General features: G+C 42.9%; 1 protein-coding gene across 2 annotated transcripts in view; it reads left to right on the forward strand.

Annotated features, from left to right (window-relative positions):
- Positions 1-13,960, forward strand: part of LOC139606557 (PDZ domain-containing protein 4-like) — a 50,899-nt gene that overhangs the window by 30,696 nt on the left and 6,243 nt on the right. For both annotated transcript variants that reach the window (XM_071458808.1, XM_071458809.1), the window contains 5 exons: positions 136-198; positions 2,270-2,371; positions 6,415-6,905; positions 7,010-7,214; positions 9,046-9,475. In XM_071458808.1, the coding sequence (XP_071314909.1) occupies positions 136-198; positions 2,270-2,371; positions 6,415-6,905; positions 7,010-7,214; positions 9,046-9,475 (1,291 nt within the window). The remainder of the gene's footprint in view (positions 1-135; positions 199-2,269; positions 2,372-6,414; positions 6,906-7,009; positions 7,215-9,045; positions 9,476-13,960) is intronic.

Below are 13,960 nucleotides of genomic sequence, written 5' to 3' on the forward strand. Positions count from 1 at the left end.
TTTCCATTTGTTCACCCAATTTATACTGATTTACTCATTATTATTCAATCATCTGTTCCATAATTCATGAAGTCATTTATTTTTCTGTTCATTGTCCTTTAATTCCTTTCTTTCTCTCTCTCCATCTCACCTCAGGTGAATCCAAACAGCATCGCAGCAAAGAACGGACGCATCAGAGAAGGAGACCGAATACTACAGGTACACAAACACAGGTTTAGACTCTGGTTAATCCGTCCGGAGCAGCTGTGCAACCTCTACAGATGATTTAAAAAGTAAAGGTCCTGCAAGTCCTACGCAAGTGAAAGTACAGACATATTATCCAACGTATCCATTAATCCTGAAAGTTGACCTTCAGGTCAGTTAAATACAAACTCGTCCTCTGACAGATTGTCTGGTGCCATGAGGCTTAGAAATAGATTCAAATCAAACTATGTAAATTTATACCTGACACCCCTGGGACAGTCTGGTCCAATCAGAGAGAGCTGTCAGCAGCCCAGTTACTGCCGTCCTAAAAATAGACTGAGAGAGAAGGAGGGCTGGGGGGGGAGGGGGGACAATGCTGTCACCTGTTACCACCACACTGTTGGGCTGCTAGTCACTCTGTAGAGAGTGTCACATTTTCATCATGTAAAGATGCTTCCTCTCTGTCTGTTGTGACAGTGACTCAGCTCCACCTGAGGAAAACACTGCTGTGCTCCAAACTTTGACGTCTTTTAATGAGCTGGTGAGACAGGAAGCATGATCCAGGAAGTTCAGATTGAGGAACAGATCCATCAGTTCGGAGGTTTGAAGCTGCATTGCTCTGTGGCAAAAGATAAACTAAGTTCATCTTTTTTGCCGGGGCCCTCTCTGTTGGGTGTGTCCACACAGTGGTCTCACTGAAATGAATTAGGGGTCTGTGTTTTTAACACAGTGTTAGTGTTGGACTCAACACAAAGTAAAAGTGAGTAAGGACCAGACTCCAACCTCTGAGGCTGAAACATGAAGCTCCAACAGTGAAGAGCTGAGAGCTGCAGTTCCTCTAATGACCACTAGAGTCTGGCTCCAGCAGTGAGTCAGTCCCACAGACTCCCATGTTCAAATGTCCAACTTTACAGCAGAAAGAAACATGTTTACAGCCTGGTACAGAAACTGTTCTGGTCTCTAGAGATTATTTCCTCCTTCATGACAACTGTACAGGGGGTGAATTTTTATATTTATTTTATTAAAGTTCTGCATAATTGAGGCCATGTTTCTTCGAGTGACTTGCCATAAACTGGCATGCACCAATGTCTTGGCTCCACCCACACCCCACGTTTTTGCCTATTTTTGAATTAGCTGGGAGTTAGGCGGAGTCTGGCACTGGCAAGATGCACTGTGATTTGATGAAATGTCACACGGCATAAAGAAACTACAGATACTAACATTTTTTTCTACTGTAAATTGTATTAAAAACTGGTATGCGAGTTCTTATTTTGTGAATACAACTGTCTGGACACACTTGCTTTGATAAAAGTAACTGTAGGTCATTGATAGTACAGCACATCATACTATTACAGTACTAACAAGTTTTTTTCTGTATGTAATTCCTTAAAGTTTATCATTTGGTACTAAAGAACTGGCTTTGTGTTGTAATTAATAGTCAAGCTTTACAAAGCACCAGGCATCAGAGGAGGAGGCGTCAGTGGGAGTTTAATTGGGAGCTTAACCTTTTCTACATCTTGTTAAAACAGTGTTTTTGTTCTGCTCTTCAGTCAGACCCACGTGTGTTGACTTGTTTCTATCAGAGACTTGACTGTGAAAAATGAGCGTGAATAAATTTATCTCCCTGACATTTCTTCTCTCATTATCCTCTGTCCCCGCAACTGACGCCCTCCTGAAAACAATGTCGGGGAAAAAGGTGAAGCTGGAATGTGATAAGAATAGACCAGTAGCACCTGGCATCGCCATGGTTACCTGGCAGCGGACCAGTGATGTCAGCACCAGTTCCCATGACAGCCGTCACCACAGAGATTAAAGGCCTTTTAGACAGATGTGGTGTCTCCCTGCAAGCTGGGGGAACATACCTGTCAATACAGCCGCAAACCTGTGACATGGTTCATCTTTGTTTTATAGTTTTCAAGTCATATTTTTTATTCTGCCAGTAGAAAAACTTCTGCTTCTGCTTCAAGATCATTTTCCATTTTTGTATTTTAACAGAAAATACGAGTGAATGGAACCGACTGAGGGAGGGAGGAAAATATCAACAGTGTTTTTGTTAAATGTGAAAAATATTGTGATTCCCATCTAGATTAATGGAGTGGATATTCAGAACAGAGAGGAGGCAGTGGCCATTTTGACCAGAGAGGACAGCATCAACTTCTCCCTGCTGCTGGCCCGGCCTGACATTGAGGTAACACAACACAACACCACACCTGAAGCACTGTCCTCATTCAATGCTCAAGGTTTACAAAGTGCAGAAACCAATAAACCAAAGTTATAGATGAACTTTACTGGTGAAACTAACGTCTATTACAGGAGAAGCATGAACTGTACAGGTCTAAAGAAATTAGAAAAGTTTTAAATTGCATTCAATCTTGTGTAACCAGTGGAAAAGGTTTAGTCTTGTATTAATGGATTTGACACAGTTGACAAAGGTTAGACCTTCTTGTACAAAACTGGTCTGTATCTAGGACAGAGACTAGCTGGAGTTGATCGGTTCAAAAAGGACGTGGAGTTCCTCAAAGCTCCGTTCTCAGGCCTCTTCTGTTCGTCTACATGTTCCCACAAGGAGATCCGATTATGGAAAACAACAAACAAACTGTCACCAGGAGACTTTGGTCCAGACTGAAATATCAGTGAAATGTTATACAGACATTGTATCTTGAAAACTATAAACTGTAATCACGCTGATCCTCTGACTTTTCATTAAGAGCCTTTGGGTCAGTGAGGGCTGAAACTTGGTTGTGATTGGCCACTGAGCCCAGTCCTGGATCACACATGCAGCACAGGTACACACAGAGGGCGGGTCCAAACCTTCATGGCTTTTTTGACCTTGCACTGACCCACAGATGTGGCGGCACTCCCAGTCCAACGCTGCTTCTCTGTGAGGAAAGTTCTCCTCATTTTCAGGTCCAGAAATAGTCGTCACATCTATAACTTGAGGCCCAACAGTTTCTCTCCTGTTTCATCACTCAGCTCACTGCAGCCTAGTTTACTAACCTACTTTCTCCCCGTATCACTGTGGCTGCTGCAGGTGGTCGACAGGAGAGCAAAGATTCATAAAAGCCACTGTTTATTTCGCTGTGTGGTCACAGTCCTAGTTTCCTCCAGCAGGGACGTTCACCTCCTCCTGCCTGCTTGGTGTTTGCTGCTCCATCAGTCTGTGACCAACATATATGAAGAACTAACAGTTGAATTGGAAGAAAATTGAATTTCCTGCTTCAAATATTGACTGATTTTTCTTCCCCCTGGCAGCTCTGCCATCAGCCCAAAGTTTTCCAGATTCTTGGATCTTTCAACCCAGCAGCTGTAAAACACACACTTTTTGCTAAACATATTAAAACTCTGAATAGGAAGAAAGCCCCCCCCCCCCCTCCCAAATAAAGACTGGAATTACAAAATCTTTTCCTACTCAAATACACTTTTAAAACAGGGGAATGAGAAATAAATTCATCTCTCAAATAAAAGCCAGTTAAGCCTGTTATTAAAGTCCTCCACACAGCTGAGGTTAATAAAGGCACCGCTCACTATTTACTGAGATTGACAGTAGGTTATAAATGGCAATTTTTATTAAAACTTATTGCAACTTAATACTCCATAACGATTGGTAGGTAGGTACAAAGAATGTGTCTTAGTGTTTCCTCACAAACTGCAACATAGACAAATAAGAATAAAAATAGAGCCAAAGAAAGGTGATAATAATAATTCATAATGAAATATGAATATGTGAGGTGAGCTGGTCCTGAACCAGTGTATTCATCACTCCGATCGGTATAGATTTACACATCAAGCACAGATATCCAACATCTAGTGAATTAACTAAACCATCATAATTTAAATAATAACACTCATCTTATTATAAAGTCAATGAATTGAAATCACTGCACTGGATCTTTAACAGTCTGAAACCTGCAGCACCACATTGCCCACCATCACTCATGTTCACAATCAGCCTTTTTTCTTCATATCATAAACCTCAAATACAGGACGTCACTGGACATAACATTAATGGCTGCGTGTGTTATTATATACACACACACACACACACACACACACACACAGACACACACACGATAAATGTTCGTAGGATGACAGCAGCTCCCTGAGTGTATGTCCACATGTGCTGACAGAGGAGGAACTGCAACATAACATATTCATACACGTCAGTTATAACACACTCCTTCATACATATTCAGTGACGACTGTGCAGTGTGTGTGTGTGTGTGTGTGTGTGTGTGTGTGTGTGAGAGTCTGTACACTCCAACTACATGAATGAGCCGTCACTCAGTCAGTCAGTCAGTCAGTCAGTATTTAGACAACTCTGACGCTCCAGCCCGTCAGATCTACTTGTAATGGGAGAACAGGAGATGATGGATGTTTTATCGAGTAAGCAAATATCAAATCAGGGACGTGATGAGGGAGCAGCTGTGACGACAGAGGAGGAGAGAGAGAGCACAAACACCCAGATATATGTTAACTGGTATCATCCCCAGGATGGAGTCTGTCATCAAAAATAAAAGCAGAGATACAAAATATTACAAAAATGAGATCAAGTTATGAAACGTGTCCTGACTTCTGTTGCAGTGTCAGAACAATAATGTTGCTGAGTGAGGGAGGAAATAGTTGAACTTGAACAAATATGTGGTAATATCCTGCAAAATAAAACTGAATCCAGACATTAAAACATCATTAAAGTCATTATATTTCAGTTATTCTGTGATTTAGACTGGATAGTGTGATATTTATAATAGCAGACAAACAGACTGTATTTTGTATCAACCTGCTATAAAACCTGCTGAGGAGAGAACATGGGGGGAGAGGTGAAGGTATCAGATGAAGGGAGCAGAAATGATGAAGGAATGAAGGGATGATGGGTGAAGAGAGGAAAAAAGAGGAGTAGTTATTTATTTCGCCTGCTCTATTTTTTCTGTCAAGGTCAAACACACAGACAAGACATGAATCTTTAAAAATAGGTCACAATAAAATAGTTTTTTTTTAATGAAAAAAAAGAAAAAAAGCAGGTCAGTAATTCACTAAAACATCTGTTGATTTATCAAACAAACGAGGAAATTAGTTGGGGACTATTTTCAGCCGCGGATTAATCCACACTTGGCATTCTAGTGAGTATTTGGGGCAGCAGGACGGTGTGTGTGGGACTGAGTCAAAATAAACTACAGTGTGTGGTGCTCTATGTTGACAAAGAGAAAATGTAAAATATCACAAGGCTTATGTTTGACTCTAAAATTAAGTCTGAACTCTCAAACTGGCTTTTAGAAGCTGTGAGGACGACCACACGTCCTCAGGAGAACAAGAACACAAACCAACACACAGATTCATACTGAGAAACTAAGACACACCCTGTACTGTCCACAGGACACAAGACAATGCTGACTGAATACTTACAAGTCAGCAGACGCAGACACAGAGGTTGTAAACAGGAAACCACTCTGCAGTGTCAAAGCATTTTAAAGCTCCACACAGTCTAAAGGTAGATGTCCATGTGTTTGTGATTATAAAGCAGGTCTAGGTTCTATATTAATACTGTGAAAGTATCAAAGCCTCAGTCCACAGAGAAATACACACAGCCTGTATTCAGAAACTGAGCCTTAAAACCAGCCGTCAGGACTTCTGGAACTTTGTGATGTCACAACAAAGCAGTCACTGTCCTCAGCCACGCCCAAGCCCTGCCCACCTGGACCCACCATCCAACCTTGTGGGATTTGGTTTCTGTTTCCGAGTGTTTACCTGAAGTCTGCTTTATTTTTGTTGGATCAGATCCTCTCTTCTGATTGGCTGACTGACCTGTTGTTACTAGAGCTCCAGAGAGAACCTGAGAGAGGAGATGTAAAACTACAATGAGATGGTTTTTGGTTCTTAAAACCACAAATATATCTTCTGGTGGAGATCAACACTTCAGATAAAAGCTGGTGGAGCTGCTGACAGTGGACGATCCTATTAAAACACCGAACAGCTGTTCTACACCACTGCACTTACAGTACTGGAGAAATCTAACTTTTAAATCTCTACACTCACTGATGTGTGACTGTGTGAGGCTCCTGTTAGCCCCTGCTCCGCCTCTCCTTCCTCTCCAGCAGCACACAGGGATGTAGTGCGAATAAAGATCGGGACTTTTGACTCCCTTCATTGAATCTATCTGTAGATCTGAGGATCATAGACCCTGAACCTTTAGGCTTTATTTTCACTTTCACATAAATCCTCTGTGGTTCTTTCCAGAATGACAACCCTGCTGATCCAGAGGAGGACATGGAGCTGACTCTGGAGGGAGTAGATTTCCACCAAAACCCTCGAGCCTCCTCTTGCTCCCTCAACTCGTCTAACCTCTCTGGCTACTATCGCCTCCGCAGGGGAGGAGGAGGAGGAGGAGGAGGAAGAGGAAGCCTGGCCTGCACTGGAGGAGGAGGAGGTAGAGAGGGTGCAGGGGGTGATGTGAAAGTGGAAGAGGAAGAGGATGAAGAGGGAGAGGATGGAGTGAGAGGACAGAAGGAGGACAGAGACCCACCTGTCCCCCTCCCTCCTTTGCTGAGCCTGGCACCACTCCTGTCCAACAGCCAGGAGCTGGACAGCGGAGTGGGCCGGACCGACGACAGCACCCGCTACGAGGAGCTGTCAGAAGACCTGCTGGGGGACCAGACCAGTGCCTGTAACACGAACACCACCAACACACCGGGCAGCACCAGGAAGTTCAGACCGGGACCCAGCCCCAGGTAGGACAGGAGATCTGATCCAGGAGTGTCAGTGTTTCAGATTAATATCTAATACTCTCAGTTTTAGTGCACCACAGAAAACCCTCCTTGTCTCCTGTACACAGACCCAGTCCAAGACCCAGTCCTGGCCTTGGCCCAAGCACCAGGCCAATCCCCAGCCCTGGGCATGGACGAGGTGACACTACACCTCCTTTCCTCCACCTGCGAGACCTCCAGCTCAGCTCAGACTCTCTGCCCGGCCTCGACTGGACAGCTGGAGGGGGAACAGGAGGACCAGCCTACAGCCCCCACCACCATCACCACCACATGGTAGAGTATTATGAGGTCTTGATAAAGGATAAGTCTGGTGGCGACTTCTGCTAGAGCAGCTGCTGCTTGCAGCTTGGCTGGACTTGCCACTGATACAGACGGTGCAAAGGTGCTTGATGGAGCAAGTGTTTCAGCAGTGACCCAACCGGTCGAGGCAGACCCCCCCACCCTGAGCCCGGTTCTGTTGGAGGTTTCTTCCTGTTAAAGGGAGTTTTTCCTCCCCCTGTCGCCAAGTGCTGCTCTTTGTGGGAACTGTTGGGTTTTTCTCTGTAACAAAGTAAGGTCTTGACCTGACCCTGTAAGGAACCTTGAGATAATGTATGTTATGATTCGGCGCTATACAAATAAAATTGAATTGAATTGAATTGACAGGCCTGTTATCTTCAACAAATCCCACAAATTGACCCACTTCATGTTCGTGAGGTGATTTTAAAGATTTATGTCTTCAGTAGGAAGCAGTTGACTGCAGACAGAGGAGGGAAGTCAGGAAGTGTTGAGAGACGCACTAACATGTCGGGATGTGTTGACAGTAACAAAAGTGTAGTTATTCATGGAACAAACTTTTGTGTTGGATGTAATCTGTATGAACATTATAATATGTTCCAGTGAGCATGATGTCACATCGTTACTGAATTATCCAGTTTATGAGGTCGGGTGAAAATACAGCAAGGTAGCTCACGTTACATTTTACTTCCAGGTGTAACTAAACGTGTGCATTGGTATTTCAGAATTTATTTATGCCTTTCTCATTGTATCATGTAGCACTGTCAAACAGTAATGTTAGCTAGGAAGTGGTTGAATGCTAACGTTAGCTTTTGTCGAACAATATCTAACGGGTTATCAAATCAAAATATGTTGTTTTACCTTGAACTATGGCGCAGTGATTTCCTCTGTCCATTGTCTCTTTAGTTGCTGATCGATTGGGAAGCGGTTCAATGGAAATGATTTGTCAGATTCGATATTTTACAACAGTACAACATGGTGACAGAATTTGAGCTTTCCTCCTTGAGCATGACATCAGAGGAAAATGAATGAATATTATCTTTAGAGCTTGACTTATTCTTTTAAGAGCTGATATGACCTTAATCCTTTAACACCGGCGCCTCAGAATGTCCACCTGGTGAAATTACCGTAATGACACCTATATGCCTAAAGCGCAAGGTCTTAGCTTTCAGAAACCATTGGAATTTTCCGATTGCTCAAACCGTGACAGAGTTACGGTAATCCAAAGTGTGCCTGTGCAAATGTGTCGTCGACGACACACTCGTTTTTAAAGGGTTAATAACTGTACACACCCATGTGCATCTGCTCATGAGGAAAACCTTTCAGCAACTATCCACAGTGGTACACTTCAGACAATCTGTCAGTCGTCTCATAGCAACAAGAGTCGTGTCCAGTGTTTCCACTGTGTTTAGTGCTGCTGGGTAAAGAGAGAGAAACAGCTCCTGTCAGGGGGCAGAGATTCAGACTTCAGTCCCATCAGATAAGATTATCAATGTTTTCAGCTCAGAGATGAATAGGTAGAAATGATTTATCTCCACAGATAAGAATTTTAAAATGAAACAAGTATTGGGAGTTTATTGTAATATTAACGCATCCATCCATTAGCTATACAGGTCATCTTTAGAGGTGGGGCTGGAGCCAGTCCAGCTGACATCAGACGAGAGGTGGGGTTCACCCTGGACAGGTCCTCAGTCTGTCAGACAGCTGCCTGATAGAAAATCTGGCCATGGCTCAAAAACGAAATCTAGATAGATTCTAACACTTGTTATTACTATTACTTCCGTGGCCTATTGTTGGTTTCTGGCCTGACCTGACCTTTGACCCACAGCACTACCACCACCACCAGCCGCCTCTGACGATGATGATGATGATGCCAGGTCTGACAGAGGAGGAGTGCCAGCGATACCATGAGCTGCTGGAGATAAAATGCCAGTACGAGAGACGCAACGAAAAACAGCAAAGAGACACAGTGAAAAATGACCAAGAGACCAAAGACCAAGAGGAGAGAAAAGAGGCAGAAAAGGAAGGAGAAGAGGAAGCTTCTTCTTCCTCAGTAGTGGATGTGAACTGCAACGAGACTTTCAGTGAGCACGAGATGGCGCTCATCGATGAAGAGTTACGCCACCTGGAGTTCAAGTGTCGCAACATCCTCCGCGCCCAAAAGATGCAGCAGCTCAGAGAGAGATGCCTCAAAGCCTGGATGATGGAGGAAGAGACGGTGGCAGCCGGAGCGGGGCGCCCGGGCCCTCCTGAAGCAGGTAACCATGACAACACCTGACACGGGAATGTGTAACAGAGAGAAAGCCTGACATTTAGCCTTTTTAGAGTCAGTGGAAATGTGAATTACTAGCTCATGACTGAGAGGAATAGTTCAACAGGTTGTGCTTTTTGTGTCTTGTTGTCACCGTGAGTTTGACAGGCAACCATCAGAGACTTAGTGAGCTTGGGAAGAGCTGCTGGGTGGATCTTTAGCACATGAACAGAGCTACGCTAGACTTTTCCTCTTCCTTCCAGTATGTGTGCTAAGCTAAGCTAACTACCTGATGGCTACAGCCTAACATTTACCACACAGACATGAGAGTGGTGTTGATCTCCTCATCTAACTCTCAGCATGAAAAGAAATATTGAACTATTGCTAAAATTACATTAATTTACTTCTAATTTTCAGCAAATAGTTTCTAATCAGAATAATTAGGAAATGTACACTAATTACATCTTTCATTAGTTTTTCTAAAATCTTTATTCCTGGAGAGAAAAGCATGATTTATGTTTTCTCAGAGCACTTGTTGAGATCTAAACCACAGACGAGGTTACAGGACGTAAACCTCAGTCTCCGCTGTGAAAGTACAGCACTTTGGTTTCCCACCATCCACCACAAACACATGAACCCTCTCTGGCTCAAGAACCAGGTAACTCTGGATAAAGACATTTTTTATCTCAGTGAAGCCGTTTAATAAACTTATATAAAGAAAAGAACATAACACATTCTGGAGCAGAGAGAAAAGTTGGAAGTGAAAATAATCCATGTTGTAATTATGTTTTTTATATATACATATTTGGCAAAATGTATCTAGTGGAGAACAGACATAATTTTTTAAAGATACAGAAGAAACAGTATTGTTGTCTTGAGCCTTTACCTGGATATGATTACAGTGAATGGATGCTATCATTTAAGCTACCAGTCAAAATTTTCTGCAATTTCTTCATAAAAATGCTAAATGTGATGAAATATGATTTTTTTTTCTACTTGCTCTGACTTCTGATGTTTGTGAAGTTCACATATATTGCACTTGTGGCCACACCCACTCTGTGATGCTGCACCACAGTACACCTCAGTTTTAAGATGTGAAAATTTCAACCACTAGATGGCAACAAATGCAGGTTTTTCCAGTATTTTTTATCATATTTTAATGTGAGACAATGGAGAATGGATACACTTACATTTATTAACTCTCTACACATAAGAGTCAAGATTAAAAAATGTACCGCTATTGTATTAAGATAAAATTAAGGTAGCATTAAGGTAACATTAAGTTTAACCAGCGATGACATGTACGCTTGTCATCGTTCAGCCGCTGGTTATCGAGGTGGTGTTCCGCTAACGATGTGGGCTTTGTTGATAACTGGCAGACTTTCTGGGGAAGATCTGGTCTGATTAGACGGGACGGCATACATCCCACGCGGGATGGAGCTGCGCTCTTATCTAGAAACTTCACTGAATTTATTAGAAAGCCAAAGCCATGACAATCCAGAGCTGAGACCAGGAGGCAGAGTCGCAGTCCTACACTCTTCTCTGCGCCTCTTAGAGCAGTCGCTGCCATTCACCCCCTAAAAACTGTGTCTGTCCCCCGACCACCTAAATTTAAATGTAATAAATCAAAAGTGAACAGAGGAGGAGTTAGACATGAAAACCTAATAGAAATTAACACAACTGTTATTCCAGAACCAAATAACAGGAAAATTAAATGTGGATTATTGAATATCAGATCACTCTCATCTAAATCTCTACTAGTCAATGATCTGATAACTGATCATCACATTGATCTGCTCTGTCTGACTGAAACCTGGCTGCAGCAGGATGAATATGTTAGTTTAAATGAATCAACACCCCCCACTCATGTTAACGTTCATATCCCTCGAAGCACAGGCCGAGGAGGAGGGGTGGCAGCCATCTATCACTCCAATTTATTAATGAATCCAAAGCCTAAGGTTAATCATAATTCATTTGAAAGCCTTATTCTTAGTCTGTCTCACCCAAACTGGAAAACACAAAAACCAGTCCTACTAGTTACTGTATATCGTCCACCTGCCCCTGAGTCTGAGTTCTTATCTGAGTTCTCAGAGTTTTATCTGGGTTAGTTCTCAGCACAGATAAAGTTATCATGGTGGGTGATTTTAACATTCATGTAGATGTTGAAGGTGACAGCATGAGTATTGCATTTAATTCATTATTAGACTCAATTGGCTTCTCTCAGCATGTTAATGAACCCACTCACTCTTTTAACCAGACCCTTGATCTGGTTCTGACTTATGGGACTGACATTGAATATCTAACAGTTTCCCCCAGAAACCCTCTCTTATCCGACCATTTTCTGTTAACATTTGAGTTTTCAGTCATGGACTACACAGCATCTGGGGAAAAAGTCCATTACAGCAGGTGTCTGTCTGACAATACCGTTAGCAAATTTAAAGAAAGGATCCGATCAGTACTGAGCCCACTGCCATGTATCAATGCAGTAGGGAACAGCTCTCTTAACTTCACATCCACACAGGTTGATGACCTTGTTGACAGGACTGTAGCCTCACTGCGTGCAACTCTAGACACTGTGGCCCCTCTGAGGAAGAAGGTAGTGAGTCAGAGAAGGCTAGCTCCATGGCACAACTCAGAAACACGAGCTTTAAAGCAAAATTCAAGGAAACTAGAAAGAAGGTGGCGTTCTACTAACCTGGAAGAATCTCTAAAGGCTTGGAAAGACAGCCTGTTGGCGTATAAAAAAAGCCTCCGTAAAGCCAGAACATCCTATTATTCATCATTGATAGAAGAAAATAAGAACAATCCCAGGTTTCTGTTCAGCACTGTAGCCAGGCTGACAGACAGCCACAGCTCTGTTGATCCATCTATTCCTTTAGCCCTCAGTTGTAATGACTTTATGAGCTTCTTTACAAATAAAATTGTCTCTGTTAGAGAAAAAATTCACCATCTCCTCCCCACAGCTGGCTCAGATGTACTGTCCAGTTCAGCAGCCTCAGAGTCGACTGTAACTGGTTTATATTTTGACTGTTTCTCTCCTGTACATCTCTCTGAGCTCGCTTCAACAGTTTCTTCATCTAAACCATCGACTTGTCTTCTTGACCCCGTTCCAACAAGGTTGTTCAAAGAAGTTTTTCCTTTAATTGACACCTCTATATCAAGTCTGATTAACTTATCTTTATCAACTGGTTATGTACCGCAGGCTTTTAAAGTTGCAGTAATTAAACCTCTACTTAAAAAGCCTACTCTTGATCCAGATGTTTAGCCAATTATAGACCTATATCCAACCTCCCCTTTATTTCCAAAATCCTTGAGAAGGTCGTTGCAAACCAGTTATGTGATTATCTGCACAGAAATGGTTTGTTTGAAGATTTTCAGTCAGGCTTTAGAGTCCATCATAGCACAGAAACAGCTCTGGTTAAGGTTACCAATGATCTCCTCATTGCCTCAGACAATGGACTTGTCTCTATACTTGTCCTACGAGATCTTAGTGCTGCATTTGACACCATCGATCATAAGATTTTATTACAGAGACTAGAACATATGGTCGGCATCAAAGGAACCGCACTAAGCTGGTTTAAGTCATATTTGTCAGATAGACTCCAGTTTGTTCATGTTAATAATGACTCCTCTATCATCACTAAGGTCAGTCATGGAGTTCAATTCAATTCAATTCAATTTTATTTGTATAGCGCCAAATCATAATATACATTATCTCAAGGCACTTTACAGGGTAAGGTCAAGACCTTACTTTGTTACAGAATAAACCCAACAGTTCCCACAAAGAGCAAGCGCTTGGCGACAGGGGGGAGGAAAAACTCCCTTTTAACAGGAAGAAACCTCCAACAGAACCGGGCTCGGGGTGGGCGGCCGTCTGCCTCGACCGGTTGGGTTTAGGAGAAGATAGAAAGAGGGGGAGGGGGAGGAGAGGGGAGAGAAGAGAGAGAGAGAGAGACCAGGAACAACTGTGTCGGTAATGGTGTTATCAATAATAATGACAGGTAACAGTGGTTAATAGTAAAGATGAGTAGTGGTGGATCTGGGTCCTGCCGCTCCAGAGGCAGAGATACCTGCAGAATGAGGACAGAGAGAGGGAGAGAGAGGAGAAGCACAAACTACGGGAGAGAAAAAATACAAAGTTAATGGCATGAAGTTATCGAGAGAGAGAGGGGGAGAGAGACAGAAATAGAGAGAGAGCGCCCAGTGAATCATGGGAATCCCCCAGCAGTCTAGCTCTATAGCAGCATAACTAAGGGATGGGTCAGGACATACCCGAGCCAGCCCTACAAGGTTCTGTGCTAGGACCAATACTTTTCACTCTATATATGCTTCCTCTAGGAAACATTATTAGGAGGCACCAGATAAATTTCCATTGTTACGCAGATGACACCCAGCTGTACTTATCCATGAAGCCAGGTGAGACCAACCAGGTAGCCAAGCTTCAGGTGTGTCTTAAGGACATAAAAACCTGGATGACCAGTAATTTCTTACT

The sequence above is a fragment of the Trachinotus anak genome, unplaced genomic scaffold (genome assembly GCF_046630095.1).
Source record: "Trachinotus anak isolate AG129_WGS33_773 ecotype Australia unplaced genomic scaffold, CSIRO_AGI_Tana_v1 ptg000022l, whole genome shotgun sequence".
In the NCBI taxonomy this organism is placed as follows: Eukaryota; Metazoa; Chordata; class Actinopteri; order Carangiformes; family Carangidae; genus Trachinotus; species Trachinotus anak.